The sequence below is a fragment of the Jaculus jaculus genome, chromosome 7 (genome assembly GCF_020740685.1).
Source record: "Jaculus jaculus isolate mJacJac1 chromosome 7, mJacJac1.mat.Y.cur, whole genome shotgun sequence".
In the NCBI taxonomy this organism is placed as follows: Eukaryota; Metazoa; Chordata; class Mammalia; order Rodentia; family Dipodidae; genus Jaculus; species Jaculus jaculus.
Window position 1 is genome coordinate 128,659,347 of NC_059108.1, and position 17,979 is coordinate 128,677,325.

The following is a 17,979-nucleotide window of genomic DNA, read 5'->3' on the forward strand; positions in this document are numbered from 1 at the left end:
GCCCACCCGTTCTCCCCTCCTCTCCTGGCTGTGCCCTCGGCAGACATGCATCCCTGCCCTCTCAAGGCTTCCTTAGCCCCAGCTGCAGCTGCGTCCCTGTTCGGCATCCCAGTTCTCTGCTCCTTTGCCCGGTGGTGACTGCCTCCTCCAGTCCAGTGGAGGCTGCGCAAGTCAGCGTCGTTTTCTGGTGTTGCCTCCCTGTTGCTAACTGCAGTGGCTTCATCTGAGCTCTGTTTCATCTGATGCTTGCTACTCACTGGGCCACACCCTCTTTACAGAAACACTGTCTGATCTTGATTGCAGTAGCAGACATGTCGTGTCCCCGGGGCCCTTCCCATCCAACTTTGATTTGGACTTCTCTGTGGACCCTGGATGTCATTGCACTTTGAGCCTGGCACAAACCTGTGTCTTCATTCCTCTCACTTCAGAGAAGAGGGTATGGACTTCTTTTGTGGGCATCCTTCCAGTGGTAGGCCTGGCTTACTTTACCTCCAAACTATGTCTGCACTCAGCCGGCTTCTCACCTTTTGCACCGTTTTTTACCCCACCCTTGTCCAAACTGCTATCACTTCTCTCCTGACTACTGAAGTAGCCTAACCATTTCTGTCCTGCATACCCGAGGGAGCATTTCCTCCCTGCCTTCCAAACCCACTAAAACTTCCCTTCGCACTGAGAATGGCCGCTGCTCGTCCCAGCATGGTCTGCCCGCTCCATCTGGCTGGAGTGTAGAGTGAGGTCCCTCTGCTTGGCCACATGGCCTCCTTTCTGTGGAGTTCCTGTCTGACACCTCCCCTCCCTGGAATGCTCTTCCCACACATCTGCCTCATGTTGTCACTGTCTTAAGCACCCTCTTCTTGGGGAATCTTTCCTTGACCTGATTGGCCACTCAGTCTAAAGAAGACACCTGTCACTGTCTCTTGACCCTGTTTGACTTTCTACATTCTCTTACCACTTTTTGGCCATTTTTTTTTGGCCAGGAGGGGGGGCTGTGCCCTGGGTGAACCTGAAGTGTGCTGAAAGGACATGGCTTTAGAAAGATGCGGAGGACCTGGAGGATGGTATGTGCGAAGCTGGTGGCCTGGGGAGAGCAGGAGATGGGCCTCAGGGGTGACCACAGCCGTACCCTTTGTTTGGCTTTGAGAAGATGATTAATGTCATGTGAACCTTTCTGTGGGTGGTTAGAACAACCACTCAAGATTCAGCACACACTGCAACACAGATCACCCTCCCTTCCTCCCTCCCCCCCTTCTCTCGCTCTTTTCTTTTTTTTTTTTTTCCCCCAAGGTAGGGTCTCGCTCTGGCCCAGGCTGACCTGGAATTCACTATGTAGTCTCAAGCTGGCCTTGAATTCATGGTGATCCTCCTACCTCTGCCTCCTGAATGCTAGGATTAAAGACATGTACCACCATGCCCGGCATGATCATCTTTTAAGGTAACTGATTAATATTTTGTATAACTGTTGGATGTACATGAAAATACAAACCAAATAACTCAAAAGTATACTTTTGACCCTTGCATGAACTCCTTTCTGGAGAACAGTTGATGAACTTGTACTCCTCTAGGCAGACTAAAAGCTGATTCCACCAGAGTTTAACTGGTGAACCAATGAGTTTACTGGACTTCCATAGAGCATGGGTGAGAGGTTACTTTTAGGAGCATGGAGACCCCAGAGCAGCCCAGAGGTCTCATCCCAACCTGAATGATGACTTCCTCATAGTTGCATAGATGGAGCTCCTCGCCCCTTGATCTTCCACCCTCTCTGTACTGTTTACCTCTCTGTAGTCCATCTCCCCCTTTTTGGCACTGGACACAGCTGGCTCAGGGGCTGCCTGAGACCTCTTCCCTCTGTGGGAGAGTGTGAACAGGCCCAAGCTTCAGAGTTTCCTGAGTGGTTGACTGCAGCTCCTTCTGATAAAGATGGCAGAAGTTGTTTTTCTTGGAGGGCTACGTCGTACAGCACTTAAGATAATGTTATGTCTGAATTAACCCATTGCATTAGTTATTTTCTCATTGGTTACAACCAAATATGTGACAAGAAACAATTGAAGAAAGGATTTATTTTGACTCATGGCTTAAGGAGATACAGTCCATCATGGTGGCTCATGGCTGTGGCATGGGAGCTTGCTCATGAATGAGAGGAATACTGGGGCTCAGCTGAGGAGGCATAGCAGTGGGAGCTTGCTCATGTCTGGGGGTCAGGAAGCAGAGAGAGAAGGTTGGTGCTCAGCTGACTTTCTCTGCAGTTCTCCTTTTTTTTTTTGAGGTAGTGTCTCACTCTACCCAGGCTGACCTGGAATCTATTATGTAGTCTCAGGGTGATCTTGAACTCATGGTGATCCTCCTACTTCTGCCCTCCCAAGTGTTATGATTAAAGGCATGCACCACCACGTCCAGCTCCTATTTTATTTATTTATTTTTATATTTTTGAGGTAAGGTCTCACTCTAGCCTAGGCTGACCTAGGATTTACTACCTAGTCTCAGGCTGCAAGCCAATTCTCCAGCTCTCCATTTCTCCTTTTTATTCAGTCCAGAACCTCAGCTCATGGGATGGTACCATCTACATGCACAGTGGGTCTTCCTTCCTCAGTCAACCTTTCTTATTTTTGAGATACCCTCATACCCACAGGTATGTCTCTGGGGTGATTTTTAAATTCAGTCAAGGTGAGAGTGAGGATTAACCATCACAGCTGAAAATACTTTTAGAATTGTAGCTTAGCCTTTACCTTAAACGTGCTAAGAACACTTAGATTAGCTTATACTTAGGCAAAATCACTATACATATGTACGTACGTACATACATACATACATACATATGTATATACATGTAGTTGCATGGCTGACTGGGAGCAATCCAAGTAGTGCCATGGAGTCTCATATCATATTATCAGTAGCCTAGAAAAAGATAAAATTCACAATGTATATCTTTTTTTTTTTTTTTCTGAAGCAGAGTCTCATTCTAGCTAGGCTGGCCTGGAACTCAACAATCATCCTACCTCAGCTTCCCATGTGCTGTGTGTGGTTAAAGCCATGTACCACTATAGCCATCTGAAATTCAGGCTTTTGAAATAGGGGTTTCTATTGACTGCATCTCATTTTTATACCACTGTAAAGTTAAATGACTGTAAATTAGGGACCTTTTGAAGTATAAAATAACTTTCTTCTCTTGCTGTCTGTCCTCTTACTGACAGCCACGCTGAGGGCTTTGCAGGGGTCTTCTCAAAAGCACTCTGTCCATGTGTGAACTCCTATGCAAGTATGTTCTTACTGTTTACCTAATACCCACCCTCTTTTGTGTCTTGCTTTCTTCACCTTTCATCATTGAGATTATTAGCTATTGCTTATTACCAAACCAGTCAAAAATTCAGTCCTGACATCAGCCACCTCCCATTAATTTTCAGGTTTCTGGGCTTGCCAGGACTCGCACAGGCTTCTGGGGCCATGGGGCCTAGCCTGGTGACTTTGCCACTCATGCCTGAGACGCCCCCCCCCACCCCCCGTACTTCATGTGGCCTTTCATCCTCGGTGGTCTGGCTTGGGACAATCCACACAGGCCCAAGCATGTCCTCTTGGTGGCCACAGAGAGTAGGAAGGAAAAGGAAATGAATTAGCCCTTTTCTGAGCCACTGTCCTGCTGGTCACACCAGCTCAGAGTTGGGCAAGACCGCACAGCGTACCGCATTAGGAAGCGTGGAGACTCGGCTGTCGTCGTCAGGCTATCCCAGAGCTGAGCCTCAGTTCTTCCAGCCACGTGATGGATTCACTGTGGCCCATCACATGGGCATCTCCTTTTTTTTTTTTTTTTTTTGAGGTAGGGTCTTACTTCAGCCCAGACTGACCTGGAATTCACTATATAGTCTCAGGGTGGCCTTGAACTCATGGTGATTATCCTGCCTCTGCTTCCCAAGTGCTGGGATTAAAGGTGTGCACCACCACGCCCGGTTCATGGGCGTATCTTAATTGTGCAGGTCTCCGTCAAGGACCCTGTAGGTTGTTTTTAGTCCTTTTCTTCACCAGTAGGACTGTGTGCTCTAAGTGTCCCTTTACTATGGACTTGGGCACAAGGTGCAAGGGTTGGCTCCTGTAAGTGGAATGTCTGGTTAGATGGTATAGGTGTATGAACTGTTGTATAGAAATTGCTAGATTCTCCGTGGACACACTCTTGGTGACTTATAGTCCTGCTGTATGACCAGTCTCTGTTTTTAGCATCACTCTTTGGGGTCAGGAGACTCATAAGGACTGAAAATACTGCTATCCGTCACTGACAAAAAGCCAAATAAGTGCGGCAGTGGACTCCGTGTAACTCTTGAGGAATGGAGAACATGGTGTCTTTGCTGCGTGACAAAGGGGATGCCAAGGAGCCGGCTCTGCTTGGATAGGGGCTTGTGTTTCCTTCTTGGGTTGCAGCCGCCCAAGAATGGTTAGCATAGATCTAATGCCTCGTGGACTGCGTGGTGGAGGTGTTTGTGTTGGCAGCGGGGACAGGGAAGAGCCTGGGGTCTTCTTCGCGTGTTGGGTAGAAGTCTGCATGCTGGGTACTGAGTCTGCCTGGGGGTGTCTGTGCCGAGGGCGCCACAGCCCCACGCCCCCTGGGGGACCCAGGAGGCCAGGTGTCCAGGCACTGAGCCTTGGGGCTCCTGGGTTGTCTGGCGAGAGCTGAGCCAGAGCACCCAGGACCCTGACTAGTGGTCTAGTGGTCTCCTTTTGCCTCTGACTTCAGCTCTGAGCAAGTCACAGAGATTGGTTTGTACAGCCCCACTTACAGCAGAAAAGTGCACTGAGAAGGCAAAGCCAGCCTGGGCACCACATGTCCCTCCAACTCGGTCCCTGGGGAGCCCTTGCAGGTGGAGCAGAGCAGGCACTGCAAAACTACCTGCCCAGGCCCACGGCAGTAGGATTGTGTAGCTTGGGAGGGAAGTGGAGCACTTACAGCTGTCCTGGTCCGCATTCTTTGTGCCTGGCATGTTGGAGAGATGGCATACGGGGACTGCCCAGCTTGCGATTGCTGCTCCAAGGACTGGGAGACCTTGGGCGTGTCCCTTCCCTTCTTGCACCTGGTGCTCTGCACCCAGGAGTCTCAGCATCCTATGATGTTTTCAGAACTGTCAGGATTATGTGAACTTAGCTTTGTGCTTAGTAAGAGCTCCATATTGTCTCGAGCCTTAGTAAGCAGCGCCTGCTAGTCACTTCCTTCTGTGACATTGCAGCACAGACCGTGTGTCTCACAGAACTTTGTAGACCCACAGTGTCCGACGTAAGCATTGTGGGAGGAGTGGGTCCTGCAAGGAGTAAAGTATCATACAGGAGCTGATGTTCACTTCAGCACCTGGTTCATGCTACATGTATCACATACCGTGTCACACTTGCCACATGAAGACACTGAGGCCTGGAGAGCTGAAGGGGCTTGCCCAGTGCCACGCAGCTAATAAGTGAGGGACCCGCAGTCCAGGTCCCAGGCTGCTCAGTCTTCCACCCGGTGCTTCCTGGGCTTCATCCCAGAACCACACGGCTGGCCCAGTTTTTGGGACATTTGCTCCCTGTGCCCCCAGTGAGTGGGTGGGCACAGGAGAGCTGGAAGATGCTCAGTGGAAGGCTCTTGTGTGAAGAGTTCTGATAGGTTCCTGTTACTGGGTCACAAGTGGAAACTTAAGGCAGCCACAGGGCTCTCCTGTCTGTCAACTGGCTCTCTTCTGTTCTGTGTTGCTGGAAGTCCAAGCTCACAAACACTGTTTCCCCCATCATCTGTCTTGTTTCTGTGGTTGATTCAGGGAAATGCTGTCCCTCCTGTTCCATCCGTGTGGGTAGGAAAGCCCATCCTCACACTTGAGTTCTCTTGTTTCATACATAATGCTTTAATCCATCTGGAATTAATGTTCACGCGGTTACCTTTCTTCCCTCCTGCCTCACCGTCCCAGCATGCAGCTGGACACATTGCAGGGAGTACGCTTGTTCGGTGATGTCTATCTCCCTTCTTGCTAGTGGATTTGAACTGGGGACTTACAGAGTTCTGACAAGTACACAGAGAGAGGGAGAGAGAGCGAGTGCCCACCCACAGCCCCTCCCTCCATCATTAGGACTGAGTCTTATAGTTCTCTGAGTGACATCTTGGCAAGCGCTCTTGATGATGTCTTTGATTCTCAGCTCTTCTGGGTAGGAGAGCGAGTGGCAGAAACTGCTATTTTTGTAAGAGAACAAAGAAAACATAATTTGCTTAGCAAATTAATTGGAGTCTGGACACTTAAGAAAGTTCAAAAATAGCTTTGCAGTCAGCTGAAATTCAAGTTAGGTGGTCAGCTTTTTGCCCACCATGCAGCTCCTTCTGGAGTCAAGGAGCTAATCCTTGCTTCGGGACCTCTGGCAAGTAACCTCCAGCTCTCCCCATTTGCCTGGTGCTCCTGGGTTTGGCTCTCGGAAGCTACTTTGTGTGTTCTGTTCCTTCTGCCTGGACTGCATTTCCTACCTTGTAAACAAGTGCCCATCACATTTTGGTGGAAGCTTTGTCTCCCCACCAGCCTCCCTGTAATATGCACACCTGCCTCAGAGCTCACATTGTATTGAGTGGTCCTGAGAGGCTGGGACCTCATGGAAGATGAGACTGGCTCTACATGCTGAGGGAAACCCCTTTCTTTGCATGTAGTCATTTCTACCACAGGTGTTTATGCTAGAGCTGTCTTGGCACTCAGACTCCAGGGCCTCCCCCAGCCTCAGGAGATAGAAATCCTCCAGAGTATGCTGTAGATAGTTTTTATACTTATCTTTAGCTGTCAGATCTTTTGTGTAAATAAAAATTTTGTTCTCTCTATCTGCCTCTTTTTCTCTCTCTGAAATAAATAAGAATAAAGTATTTTTAAACAGGACAAAAGGACTGGAGAGGTGGCTTAGCTACTAATAGGCTTACCTGCTAAACCAAAGGACCCAGGTTCAATTCCCCAGGACCCATGTAAGCCAGATGTACAAAGTGGCACAAGTGTCTGGAATTTGACTGTAGTGGCTAGAGGACCTGGCTTGTCCATTCTCTTTCCCTTTCTCTCTCTCCCCCGCTGCCATCTGCTTCTTTTTCTCAAGTAAATAATTAAAAATAAAATATTAAAAAAATTGTACACCTAGGATGTAAAAGTGGTAAACTAGGTCTTGTAGAGATGGCTCAGCAATTAAGGCAGTTGCTTACAAAGCCTAAGGACCCAGGTTCAATTCCCCAGTACCACATAAGTCAGGTGCACAAGGTGGAGCATGTATTTGGAGTCTATTTGCAGAGTAAATAAATAAAATATTTTTAAAAATCAAAGAAAGCAAAAAAAGGCGGTAAGCAGTGCAACTGAAGGGTCTCAGTTGGGTTCTGCAGGATTCCATTTGGAAGCCAGTGAGTTCTGGCCTTGTATTTTTAAGGTGTGTTCAGACAGTGCCTCTCTGGAAGCCTGTTCCTGCTCTGGCAGGTCTGGGTAGGACCCCAGTTTGGCTGCTATAATAAAGGTCAGGAGAACAGTGACTTCAGAAAGAACAAGAGAAGTTAATGTTGGCTGTGCATAATAACTGATCATCAGCTTGTGGGGCTTGCTGGCAACTCCTGGGTGCTGGGCGCAGTGCTGCTCTGCCACCCTCACTTGCATCCGTCTGGTGGGGTGAGACGGCTGCGCTGTTATTGCCCCTTAGCATAGATTCATCCCTGCTTGGCTCCAGTGATCATGACGGCATCACCAATAGTACCTACCACCAGGAAACCTGGCTAGGGTGAGCTTTGGCTGGGCAGCCGTGTGGGAATTCTAGCTGTGTAGGAAGAGGTGCTGGACTCGCCCAGGCAGTGGCAGGCCTGACCCTGGAGGATGGGGTCCAGAGCCTTGGCTTTCGGTGAATTTGTTCACTGCACACTGGGCACCGACTCTACGCCAGAAACAGTGTTCAGCCCGGGATTCAGGAAGGACTGACACAGCCCTTCTTGTAGACCTGTCCCTTACAGTTAGAGGGCACAGGCAGACAAAGCAACACCTAGGACAGGGCGCTCGTGGTTCCTGGACAGCAGGGTGGATTGGCCTGGGCATGAGGCAGGCAGGAGAGGCCAGCTGTGCCTTGTGGCATCATACCCAAGTATGTCCGTGCTTGGGAGCCAGCAAGCTCAGGTTGAGACGCTGCCGGGCCTGCTCCCCATGCCGAGGGCTCTGGCTGTCTTCCTGTGTTTCCGCTTCTTATCCTAGCTTGAGGCTCCGGCCTAGTCCTGGGCTTAGCCTTCTGCTTCCAGGCACCTCTGCACTCACACTACAGAGTGTGCCCTTCCCTCATTCTGCTGGTGGTCTTTCTGCTGTCTTCCATGGCAGACATGCTTCTCACAAGGGTGGCAGCATTCCCTCTGGGAAAGTGTCAGTCTACATTAGGTGGTAGTGAGCCTCCCGTTCTATAAATGATGGTTTGATACTCTCAGTAAACCATGGAGGAGCCAGGAAATTTCACGGCCCCTCTTGGAAATGCCTCACACTTTTTTTTTTTGGTAAATATTTATTTATTAGACAATGAATGGGCATGGGAGGGTCTCCTACCATTGCAAACAGACTCCAGATGCACATGCCGCTTTGTGCATCTGGCTTTACTTGGGTACTAGGAAATTGAACCAGGGTCATCAGGCTTTGTAAACAAGTGCCTTTAACCACTGTTGTGGTCAGATTGGTATTGCTGGCAGAAATCACCTAACCAAGAGCAGCGTTTGGGGAAAAAGGGTTTATTTTGACTTATAGACTCAAGGGGATGCTCTAGGATGGCAGGGAAAACAGTGGCATGAGCAGGGGTTGGACATCTCCCCCTGGCCAACATCAGGTGGACAACAGCAACAGGAGAGTGTGCCAAACACTGGCATGGGAAGCTGTCTATAACACCGTCAAACCTGTCCCCAACAGTACACCACCTCCAGGAGGCTTTAATTTCTAATTGTCATCAGCTGAAGAGATTAGCATTCAGAATACCTAAGTTTATGGGGGACACCTGAATCAAAGCACCATATTCTGCCCCTGGTACCCATAAACTGATACCCATACATGATATAAAATACAGTGCATTCAGTATGACTTTAAGAGTCCCCATAGTTTTTATCAATTGCAATGATGTTCAAACATCCCATAATCCAAGGTGTTTCCCCCCCTTCGGTTTTTCTTCCTTTTTTTTTTTTAAAATTTCTTTTTATTTATTTATTTGAGAGTGACAGAGAGAGAGAGAAAGAGACAGAGAGAGAGAGAGAGAGAGAGATTGAGAATGGGAGTGCCAGGGCTTCCAGCCACTGCAAATGAACTCCAGACACGTGCGCCCTCTTGTGCATCTGGCTAACGTGGGTCCTGGGGAACCAAGCCTCGAACTGGGGTCCTTAGGCTTCACAGGCAAGCGCTTAACCGCTAAGCCATCTCTCCAGCACCCCTTTCGGTTTTTCAAGGCAGGGCTCACTCTAGCCCAGGCTGACCTAGAATTCACTCTGTATTCTCAGGGTGGCCTCAAACTCATGGCAATCCTTCTACTTCTGCCTCCCAAGTGCTGGGATTAAAGGCATGCACCACCACACCCAGCATATTCAAGGTTTTTTAACTGAACCATAATACAACGCCCACTCCCAAACCCATAATGGCACAGAATAAATACACTAGAAAAGATGGCATTGGGCATAGCAAAGAAATATTCAAGCAATACAAGATTTAAACAACCAGGGCAAACATGAAACTCTGTAACTCCAAGTCCAACAACTCTAGTCAGTGACAAGTCTCCAAGTCTGATAATTTTAACTAGCAACAAGTCTCTGGAGCTCCACAGTTCCACCCCTCCAGCTCGGCTACTCAGAGTCCTGGAAAACTTCATATGGGGCCAGCAGCTGTCCTTGGCAGCCATCTCATGGTCCCAGCATCTCCACTGGGTCTCCACTGCAATCCACGGTTCATCCTCATGGCCCCCATGGGGTCTCCATGCAGGCATCCAGCAATTCTGCTTCACACTGCCCATGGCCATTTCCATACTTAATGACCGTCTCTTTCCTATATTTCTTATACTCCACAATACCAGGTAGGGTGCCAATTTGTTAATCCAAGGGGGAATAAAGCAGACTTTGAAGAACAGGATACTCCTTGAACACTCAGGCCCCTTCAAAGAAGTCTACATTATTCTTCCTGTTGCCCCAGTTCAGGTCAACTGGCCCAATCTCAATGGTTGTAATCTCTCAAACAATTGCAAGTGAACAGGCAGCAGTTTGGGCCCAAAGATTTATTTTTTTCTCTGTGCCATATCCCTCTGCTCACACTAGTCCATTTCTATGCAATCCAACCCTGCACAACTTCTTAGGACATGGCCATAACAGCAAGCCTCTCACACAAACTGCTTTTAGCCCAGTCCAAGCAAAGCTCTTCCTCACATCATAAGCCAAACCTTACTGCCCATAGTTCTTACTGCATTAAGGTCTTTCAACTCTGACCAGAATAGTCCATCAAGCTGTATTTACAGCACTGCAAAGCATCTCTTAGGCTAAGGTTTCAAATCCTTACACATTCCTCTTGAAAATCATCTCCAAAAGGCCAAAGCTACACAATCGGGTGTCTAGCAGAAATTCCACTCCTTGGTACCACTTTACTGTTGTGGTCAGGTTCACATTGTTGGCAGAAATCACCCAACCAAGAGCAGCTTATGGGAAAAAGAGGTTTATTTTGGCTTACAGATTCAGGGGGAGGAGCTCCATGATGGCAGGGGAAAACAATGGCATGAGCAGAGGGTGGCCATCACCCCCTGGCCAACATCAGGTGGACAACAGGAACAGGAGAGTGTGCCAAACACTGGCAAGGAGCACTGGCTATAACACCCATAAGCCTGCCCCCAACAATAGACTGCCTCCAGGAGGCATTAATCCCTAAATCTCCATCTGCTGAGAACCTAGCATCCAGAACACCTAAGTTTATGGGGACACCTGAATCAAACCACCACACACTGAGCCATCTCTCCAGCCCTCACTGGACTTTGTTGTTATTTCATAAGATCATACTATGTCTCACCATCAAAGCTGGCTTTGTTTTCTCACCACTGAGTTTGAACTTTGTCCATGTTTATGTGACCTGTCTTTGTGGAGTCAGTGAGTATGTGCAGAGCAATGACTGTGCACTTGAACCACCCTGGGACCTTCCTTGCTGTTGAACAGGGTCCTCAAATGTGGTACCTATGTAGACACACTCTTAGGTTACATGGTTCCAGGAGGGCCTTGCTGGGCCTCGAGCTTTGTCCTGCGGTCCTTGGAATTTTCCAACACATAGATCATTGCTTGCTCCCGTTCATTACTTCACTTTGTTTTGTAGATGACATGGCCGAGCTCCTCCTTGGGGAGTCGAAGCTGGAGCAGCACTTGAAGGAGAAGCCCCTGCGGCAGGGAGCCAGTCCTCGGGGCCCCAGGCCTCAGCTAACTGAGGTGCGCAAGCATCTGACTGCTGCCTTGGATCGAGGGAACCTCAAGGTATGAAGGACCTCTGGGGTGCAGAGGGGATGATGGGGGATACCAGCGTCACCTCCTGGGAATGGTGTAGGGTTGGAAAGGGTGCCAGATGAGCTGGGGCATATCTGGAGTCTCTGTGCATGTTGCTGGGTGCTGGGCTTGTGTTTTTCAGTAGGAATGCTCCTTGAGCAGTCTGTGCACCCCCACAGGCTGCTCACCATCTGTGGGGCTTCAGCCCAGTGGGGTTTTCCGATGAGAGTCTGTAGCACTCCATCCTTCTGGACAAGGGTACTCTCTCCCCAGCCTCTCATATGGCCCAGAGCTCCACAAGGCACTTTGCCCTACTCTGGAAAAGAGTGACAGTAGTCAGTAGTCAGGAGTGCCACTGATATGTAGCCTCCTGCTGAAATCATGTGACTTGTCAATGTCACAGGCTTCTGTGGCCCAGTGCTGGTGCCAAGAGGCCTGGCACCACCTCAGAGTAGGAAGAAACAAGGAGCCTCTCCTAGCCTGGGCAAGGCCCCTCACCTTCTGGCCCCAGCCATCCAGGATGCTGCCCCTCTTTCTGGTCTGTTTTCTGCTCTCCATTTCTGCTTAACTCCCTTCCCTTTCTCAGGCTTCTCCTGGGCCTCATGTGACCCTATGGTACTCCCTTTGTCTTTTGCAAGGGCTGTCTTTCCTTGTTCTCTCCACCCCTTCCCGACCCTCGCAGCTCACATTTCCTATTCCAGACACAGGTCACCCCAGAAGTCCAGTGCCTCCTGTTTGCTGAGGTCACCCTGGCTAAGATAGTTGATGGCACCCCAGCCTTGTCTCACTCATCTTCTTTGGGCTCTCTTCTGTCCAGCATGCTTTCCATTGAGGACAAAGTATTTGGAGAACTCTTTTGTTTGTTATTTGTTTCTGGGGGTAGGGTCTCACTCTGGCCCAGACTGACCTGGAATTCAGGTAGTAGTCTCAGGGTGACCTTGAACTCACAGTGATCCTCCTTCCTCTGCCTCCCAAGTCCTGGGATTAAAGGCGTGTGCCATCGCACCCAGTTCTTGGAGAACTTTTGAAGTGCTAACTTCTTTGTCTTTTCAACCAATGTGTTGCCTTCATTTTCCTCTCCTCCTGTTGCAGAGTCCTTTGGAGTTGCTTTTGGACCTTTACTTTCTTCGTGTGTGTGTGTGTGTGTGTGTGTGTGTGTGTGTGTCCCACTTCCTTGTGAGCCAAAAAGTCACATTTTCTTTGGCTTTACCTTCTGCATCTGTATCGGGCACTTGTGCCCACTGCAGACTTGTGTGGTGCCAGGATGTCAGTTTCTCTAGTTCTGGGGTGGGGTTTTGGTGAGGGTCTCCTTGGATCCTGCCAGCCCCTGCATGCTCGGAACTGTTCTTCCTCTTGTCCTCTGACCACCTCCTTGGCCCTGTGCAGTTAAGTGATGGCAGGAGTAGTCTGCCAGTTGTCAGTAGCAGGCTTCTGGAAGCCGGGACAGACAGCTGCCTTTCAGAAATGGACAGTCTCTGTGCATGCTGGCCTGGACACAGCTCTCGCAGCTGACTCATGGGCTGCACTGTCACACGGGAAGCCCCAGTGACCCAGCATTGCCGCCACATTGGACTTTCAGAACTGGTCTTTGCTTTTCTACTCCATTTCTTCCTTTGGCCCAGGCTGTCCCCTTTGCTCACAGTTGGGACACGGATGTCCACACATCATCTTTTATTACCCACGGGGACTTCTGGTGACCCTGATGGTAGGTCTTGGTCAGCAGGAGAAGTCAGAGCTCACTCACAGTGATAGCCAGTCAGACCTACTGTTGCCTCCAGGTGTGAAGCTATTAAGGGCAGACACCTAGATCATTTCTCTTCCCAACCTTCTGCCTTGAAAACTCAGCCATTGGCCTCAGTAATCTGTGCTCTTGCTTCTCCACAGTCGGGTGTGGTGCTAAGAGCATTGAATTTCGAGTAAGGATTCCAGAGTTTGAGCCCCAGTTCTGGGTTATAAGGTCTGATCCTGGAAAGTTCCTTAACCTTTCTGCATTTCATGCTTTTCAGCTGGAGGCCTTTGCAGCCTAGAACGGTTCTGAGGTTCTTAAAACTGCCACACCAGACATGTGCCATCTGTTATTGCTTCCATCGAGGGGTTTTTCAACTTCCACATTATAGGGAGTGTTTCAGAGCGCCCGGCTTTTGCTTGGTTGTGTTTCCCAGGCATGCTGGCTGTCATGGAACTTACTTCCTTTATTGTCTGCCTGCTTTCTCCAGTGACTTGAGGCTGGAAAGCTCAGGGGTAGCCAGCAATGTGGGGTGAGGGGAGGACCTGGCTTCTGAGTTAGCACAAGAAAATCATGTTTATCATGAGCAAGGCAGCCTCAGCTCTGTGTTGGGGCTGTTCTTTCTCTGGCTGGGCAGCTGAATGGCTTTGGCCTTGGCCAAACTCTTTCGTCTCTCTACAATATCGTGGATGTGGATGGACTCACACAGCAAGGCCCTTCCACACTCTCCATCCTGTGTCTCTGGACTTGTTTACTTCAAGCTGGTTTTCCATCTGGCCCTTCAATTTCCTTTATTTTTCAAAACTATTTTTTTTTCCCTAGCTGGTCTTGGTGGCATACACCTTTAACCCCAGCACTTGGGAGGCAAAGTAGGAGAAATGCCACAAGTTCAAAGCCAGCCTGGGACTACAGAGTGAGTTCCAGGTCAGCTTGGATGAGGGTCTCCTTGGAGCCTCCCAGCTCCTACATGCTCTGAAGTGTTCTACCTTACAACAAACAAAACAAACCCTATTTTTTTGTGTGGTAAAAGTGTATATCATAAAATTATTTCCCTTGTCACAATTTTTAGGTGCACAACTCAGTGGCAGCAAAAACGTTCACAGTGGGCAGCCTTCACTCTATCCATTTCTGGGTTCTTTTACCTTCTCCATTCAACAGGACCCCCAGAGGCTTGGGGAAGGGGCAAGGGCCACTGAATCGTCTGGGAAACCTTTCCCAAGTGCTCAACCTGCCTGCTGCTTGGGGTTGTGGGAACCCCTGGGGTGGGGGCTTTTGTAAAAGTGTTCTTGCCTTCCTACATCTGCTCTGGTCTCTGTCTGCAAACCTCGTTCTGATTTCTCACGCAGGTCCTGCCCTGTGGCTGCTCCTCACCCTTTTGCTGTCTTCAGTGCTTGTCGTTTATCTTCCCAGTGTCTCTGCTGCCTTCCAGGAATGCTTGACGCCAGCTCCCCAGCCGCCCTACTGCACTCTGCGTGGTCTGCACGCCTTACTTTTCAGTCCATCATAGCTACATGCTATATGGGCTTCTGCTTGGAGGGAAATTTTAGCCTTGGGTGGCTGTGCTTGAGGACAGGGCCTTTTTACACACACACACACACACACACACACACACACACACACACACATGCACACACACACATATACATGTGTGTGTATATATATATATATATATATATATATATATATATGCATACACACACACACACACACACACATACACACATATATACATATATATATGAGAGAATGGGCATGCCAGGGCCTCTAGCCATTGTAAACAAACTCCATGTTGCATCTAGCTTATATGGGTTCTGGAGAATTGAACCTGGGTCCTTAGGCTTCTCAGGCAAGTGCCTTAACCACTAAGCCATCTCTCCAGCCCTGGGTTCCAGTCTTGTGGTGTAGCTCCAGTGCCTCAGGCAGGACCCATGGGATGTCAGGATGTTTACTGGCTCCCTCTTGGGACAGTGCTTATGTCCTCCTGTATGACACTGTCATTCCTTCCCTCCTTTATCCAGCCCAGCCCAGGGCCCAAGGTCAGCTACAAGTGTTATTTTGTTTTGCTTTCCTATAACAGCCTTAGTAAGGTATAGGTCACATACTATACCATCTAGTCATTGAAAGTGCATAGTTGAGTGGCCTTACATAAATTCATGAAGTTGTACAACCATCACCATGGTCAATCTTAGCAATGTTTCCATTATCTCAAAAAGAAAGTCCATAACCATTAGCAGTCACCTCATACTCCCTGGCCTGTAGCCTCAGGCACACCCTAATTGTCTTAATTACTGTGGGTTTGACTATTGTGGACATCTTATATCAATGGGGTCACTACATTGTGTGGCCTTTTGTGCCTGGCTTTGTTTACTTGTTATGTTTTGGGAGTTCATGTTGTGGTATGTTTCAGTGATTCATTTTTAAACTTTGACCGACTAATAATATTCCACTTTATAGCTAGATTACAGTTTGATAGACATGTGGATAGCTTGCACTTTTTGTATGAACATTTGTATACAAGTTTGCTTGTGGGGGAGCTGTAGAGCTTTCCTGTAGCAGATGGCTAGGCCTGAGGGAACATTACACATCATGCTGTAAAAAATGTGGATGCATATATGTATATATGTATTTCTCTCTCCTTTTCCTTCTAGTCAGAATTCCTACAAGAATCCAATCTGATCATGGCCAAGTTGAATTATGTGGAAGGAGATTATAAGGAAGCATTGAACATTTATGCCCGGGTGGGACTCGATGACGTGCCGTTGACAGCCGTTCCTCCCTACAGGTTGCGGATGCTTGCCGAAGCCTATGCTACCAAAGGTGAGGCCTGGGTGTCTCCCCCTCAACCCCCTGTTTGACTCAGGTGCCCTCGGATGGTGAGTAACTTGGCTTTTCTCAGCAAGGCCACCTGGGTTCAGTCTCACTGCACATTCTGGTTAATTTAAAGCCCAGAAACCATTTAACCATTTGTCTTCTTAGAGCCACCTTTTTTTTTTTTTTTTTTGCTTGGTTTTTCGAGGTAGGGTCTCATTCTAGCACAGGCTGACCTGAAATTCACTATGGAGTCTCAGGGTGGCCTCGAACTCACGGCGATCCTCCTACCTCTGCTTCCCGAGTGCATTTGATAATTAAGTTGCTTGATAATTAATGTTCAATCAAAGGGATGGGTTTTTTTTTGGTAGTTATATAACTGTGTGGCCTAGGAAGGGAATCCTATCATATGGTCACTTGGCCATATGGCCAACCATGTTTATTCATTAGTGCCACCTCTGTGTTCATTAAGGCCAGTTGGTTTATCGGTGGCCATCACATGACAATCCTCTGCAGAGTCCCTATTCTGGGGAATAGGAAAGTGTAAACATCTCTAGTGCTGTGGAGGAGCTTGCAGTACAGTGGGTGAGGATGCAGTCCTTTGGGAAGAAGGTGGAAGCAGGCGTGCACACCATCTGACACATGTCACACTGCCCATCTCTCCTCTGTTATAGCTGTGTCATTCCACTGTTAGGAGGATGAAGTCCAATAATGTGTGGAGAGCCCTTAATTTGGAAGCTGGTATGGACTCAGTGCTCAATCAATGATATATTAAAGTGCCCACTCAAGCAGCAGACACTAACAGCCAGGGACAGAGCAGGCACGTGAAGCTTCTGTTGGCCAGCAGAGCCAGGCAGGCTCCCCAGGAAGACACTTAGAACTGGACATCCCAAGGCCATGGCAAGGCTCCTCTGCTTCCTGCCACCTGATGTCCCAGGCACCCATTGTGACTGACTGTGGCTGGCACAGGGGTAGTGAGCTGGCTGCTTGGGTGTTGCAGAGATGTGGAGCTGCAGGTGGTCCTGCCTGCCTGACTCTGTCATCCTGTGTAGCATGGAAGAAAGTCCGGCCCAAGGCACACTGGTTCAGAGCTTTTTGACAGGCCTGATGTATTCATCCAGTCCCCTGGGGAGCCTCCAGGACTGTCAGGTTCATCTAATTAATCTCAGTGTCTCTCTGGGCTAGGAAAAGATGCCATTGCTCTTGACAGGACACTTGGGCAGCTTAATGGGCATGTTCCTTTCAGGCTGTCCCCAGGGTTCTGGGAGCATCTGCCTCTGTTTACATCTGTTTGATATGTGAGGGGTTCTGGGGACTAAGCCACAGCTGCCCTCTTCCCTCCCTACTGCTCCCAGCCTGCTCATGGGACTTAGGCTGCCAGGAGCTGTGTGTGCATGCATGCATGCGTGTGCGTATCCTTTCAGGCCAGGAATAATATCCTGGAATGAGAAAAACATCATTTGGCAGTTTCCAGTCAACTGATTGATCTGGGGCATGGTGGACTGTGGACAGGAGCTGGCTTGTTAGTTAGGGGTAGGAGGTCACTCTGGGCCTGCTTAGCGACAGGGCTCAGGTTTTCTTTCTTTCTTTTTTAATATGCGTTTTATTTATTTATTTATTTAACAGAGAAAAAGAGACAGAGACAGATACAGACAAAATGGCTGTGCCAGGGCCTCTAGCTACTTTAAATGAACTCTAGATGCATGTGTCGTCTTGTACATCTGGCTTTACATGGGCACTAGGGAATCAAACCTGCATCCTTAGGCCTTGCAGGCAGGTACCTTAACCGCTAAGCCATCTCTCCATCCCATGGGCTCAGGTTTTCTATCAGTCTTGAGATGGAAGAGTGAAGGCTGACTGTCTGTAGGTGGCACTGCCAGCTCAGTCTTGCTGTCCTCAAGCCTGGCCCTGGGTAATAAGTGGTCACTTAACCATAAGACATGAGACATCACGAGTCACATGGCTCTAGCTAGTTTCTGACTTC

The 17,979-nt window shown here is 48.8% G+C and overlaps 1 protein-coding gene across 3 annotated transcripts in view; it reads left to right on the forward strand.

The window, feature by feature from the left end:
- The window catches only part of Ttc7b (tetratricopeptide repeat domain 7B), a 245,655-nt gene that overhangs the window by 15,644 nt on the left and 212,032 nt on the right, over positions 1 to 17,979 (forward strand). For 2 of the 3 annotated variants that reach the window (XM_045155047.1, XM_045155048.1), the window contains exons 2-3: positions 11,298 to 11,452; positions 15,836 to 16,004. In XM_045155047.1, coding sequence (XP_045010982.1) covers positions 11,298 to 11,452; positions 15,836 to 16,004 — 324 coding nt within the window. Of the gene's footprint in view, positions 1 to 11,297; positions 11,453 to 15,835; positions 16,005 to 17,979 lie in introns of those variants that run through there. The other variant, XM_045155049.1, reaches the window with a different exon arrangement.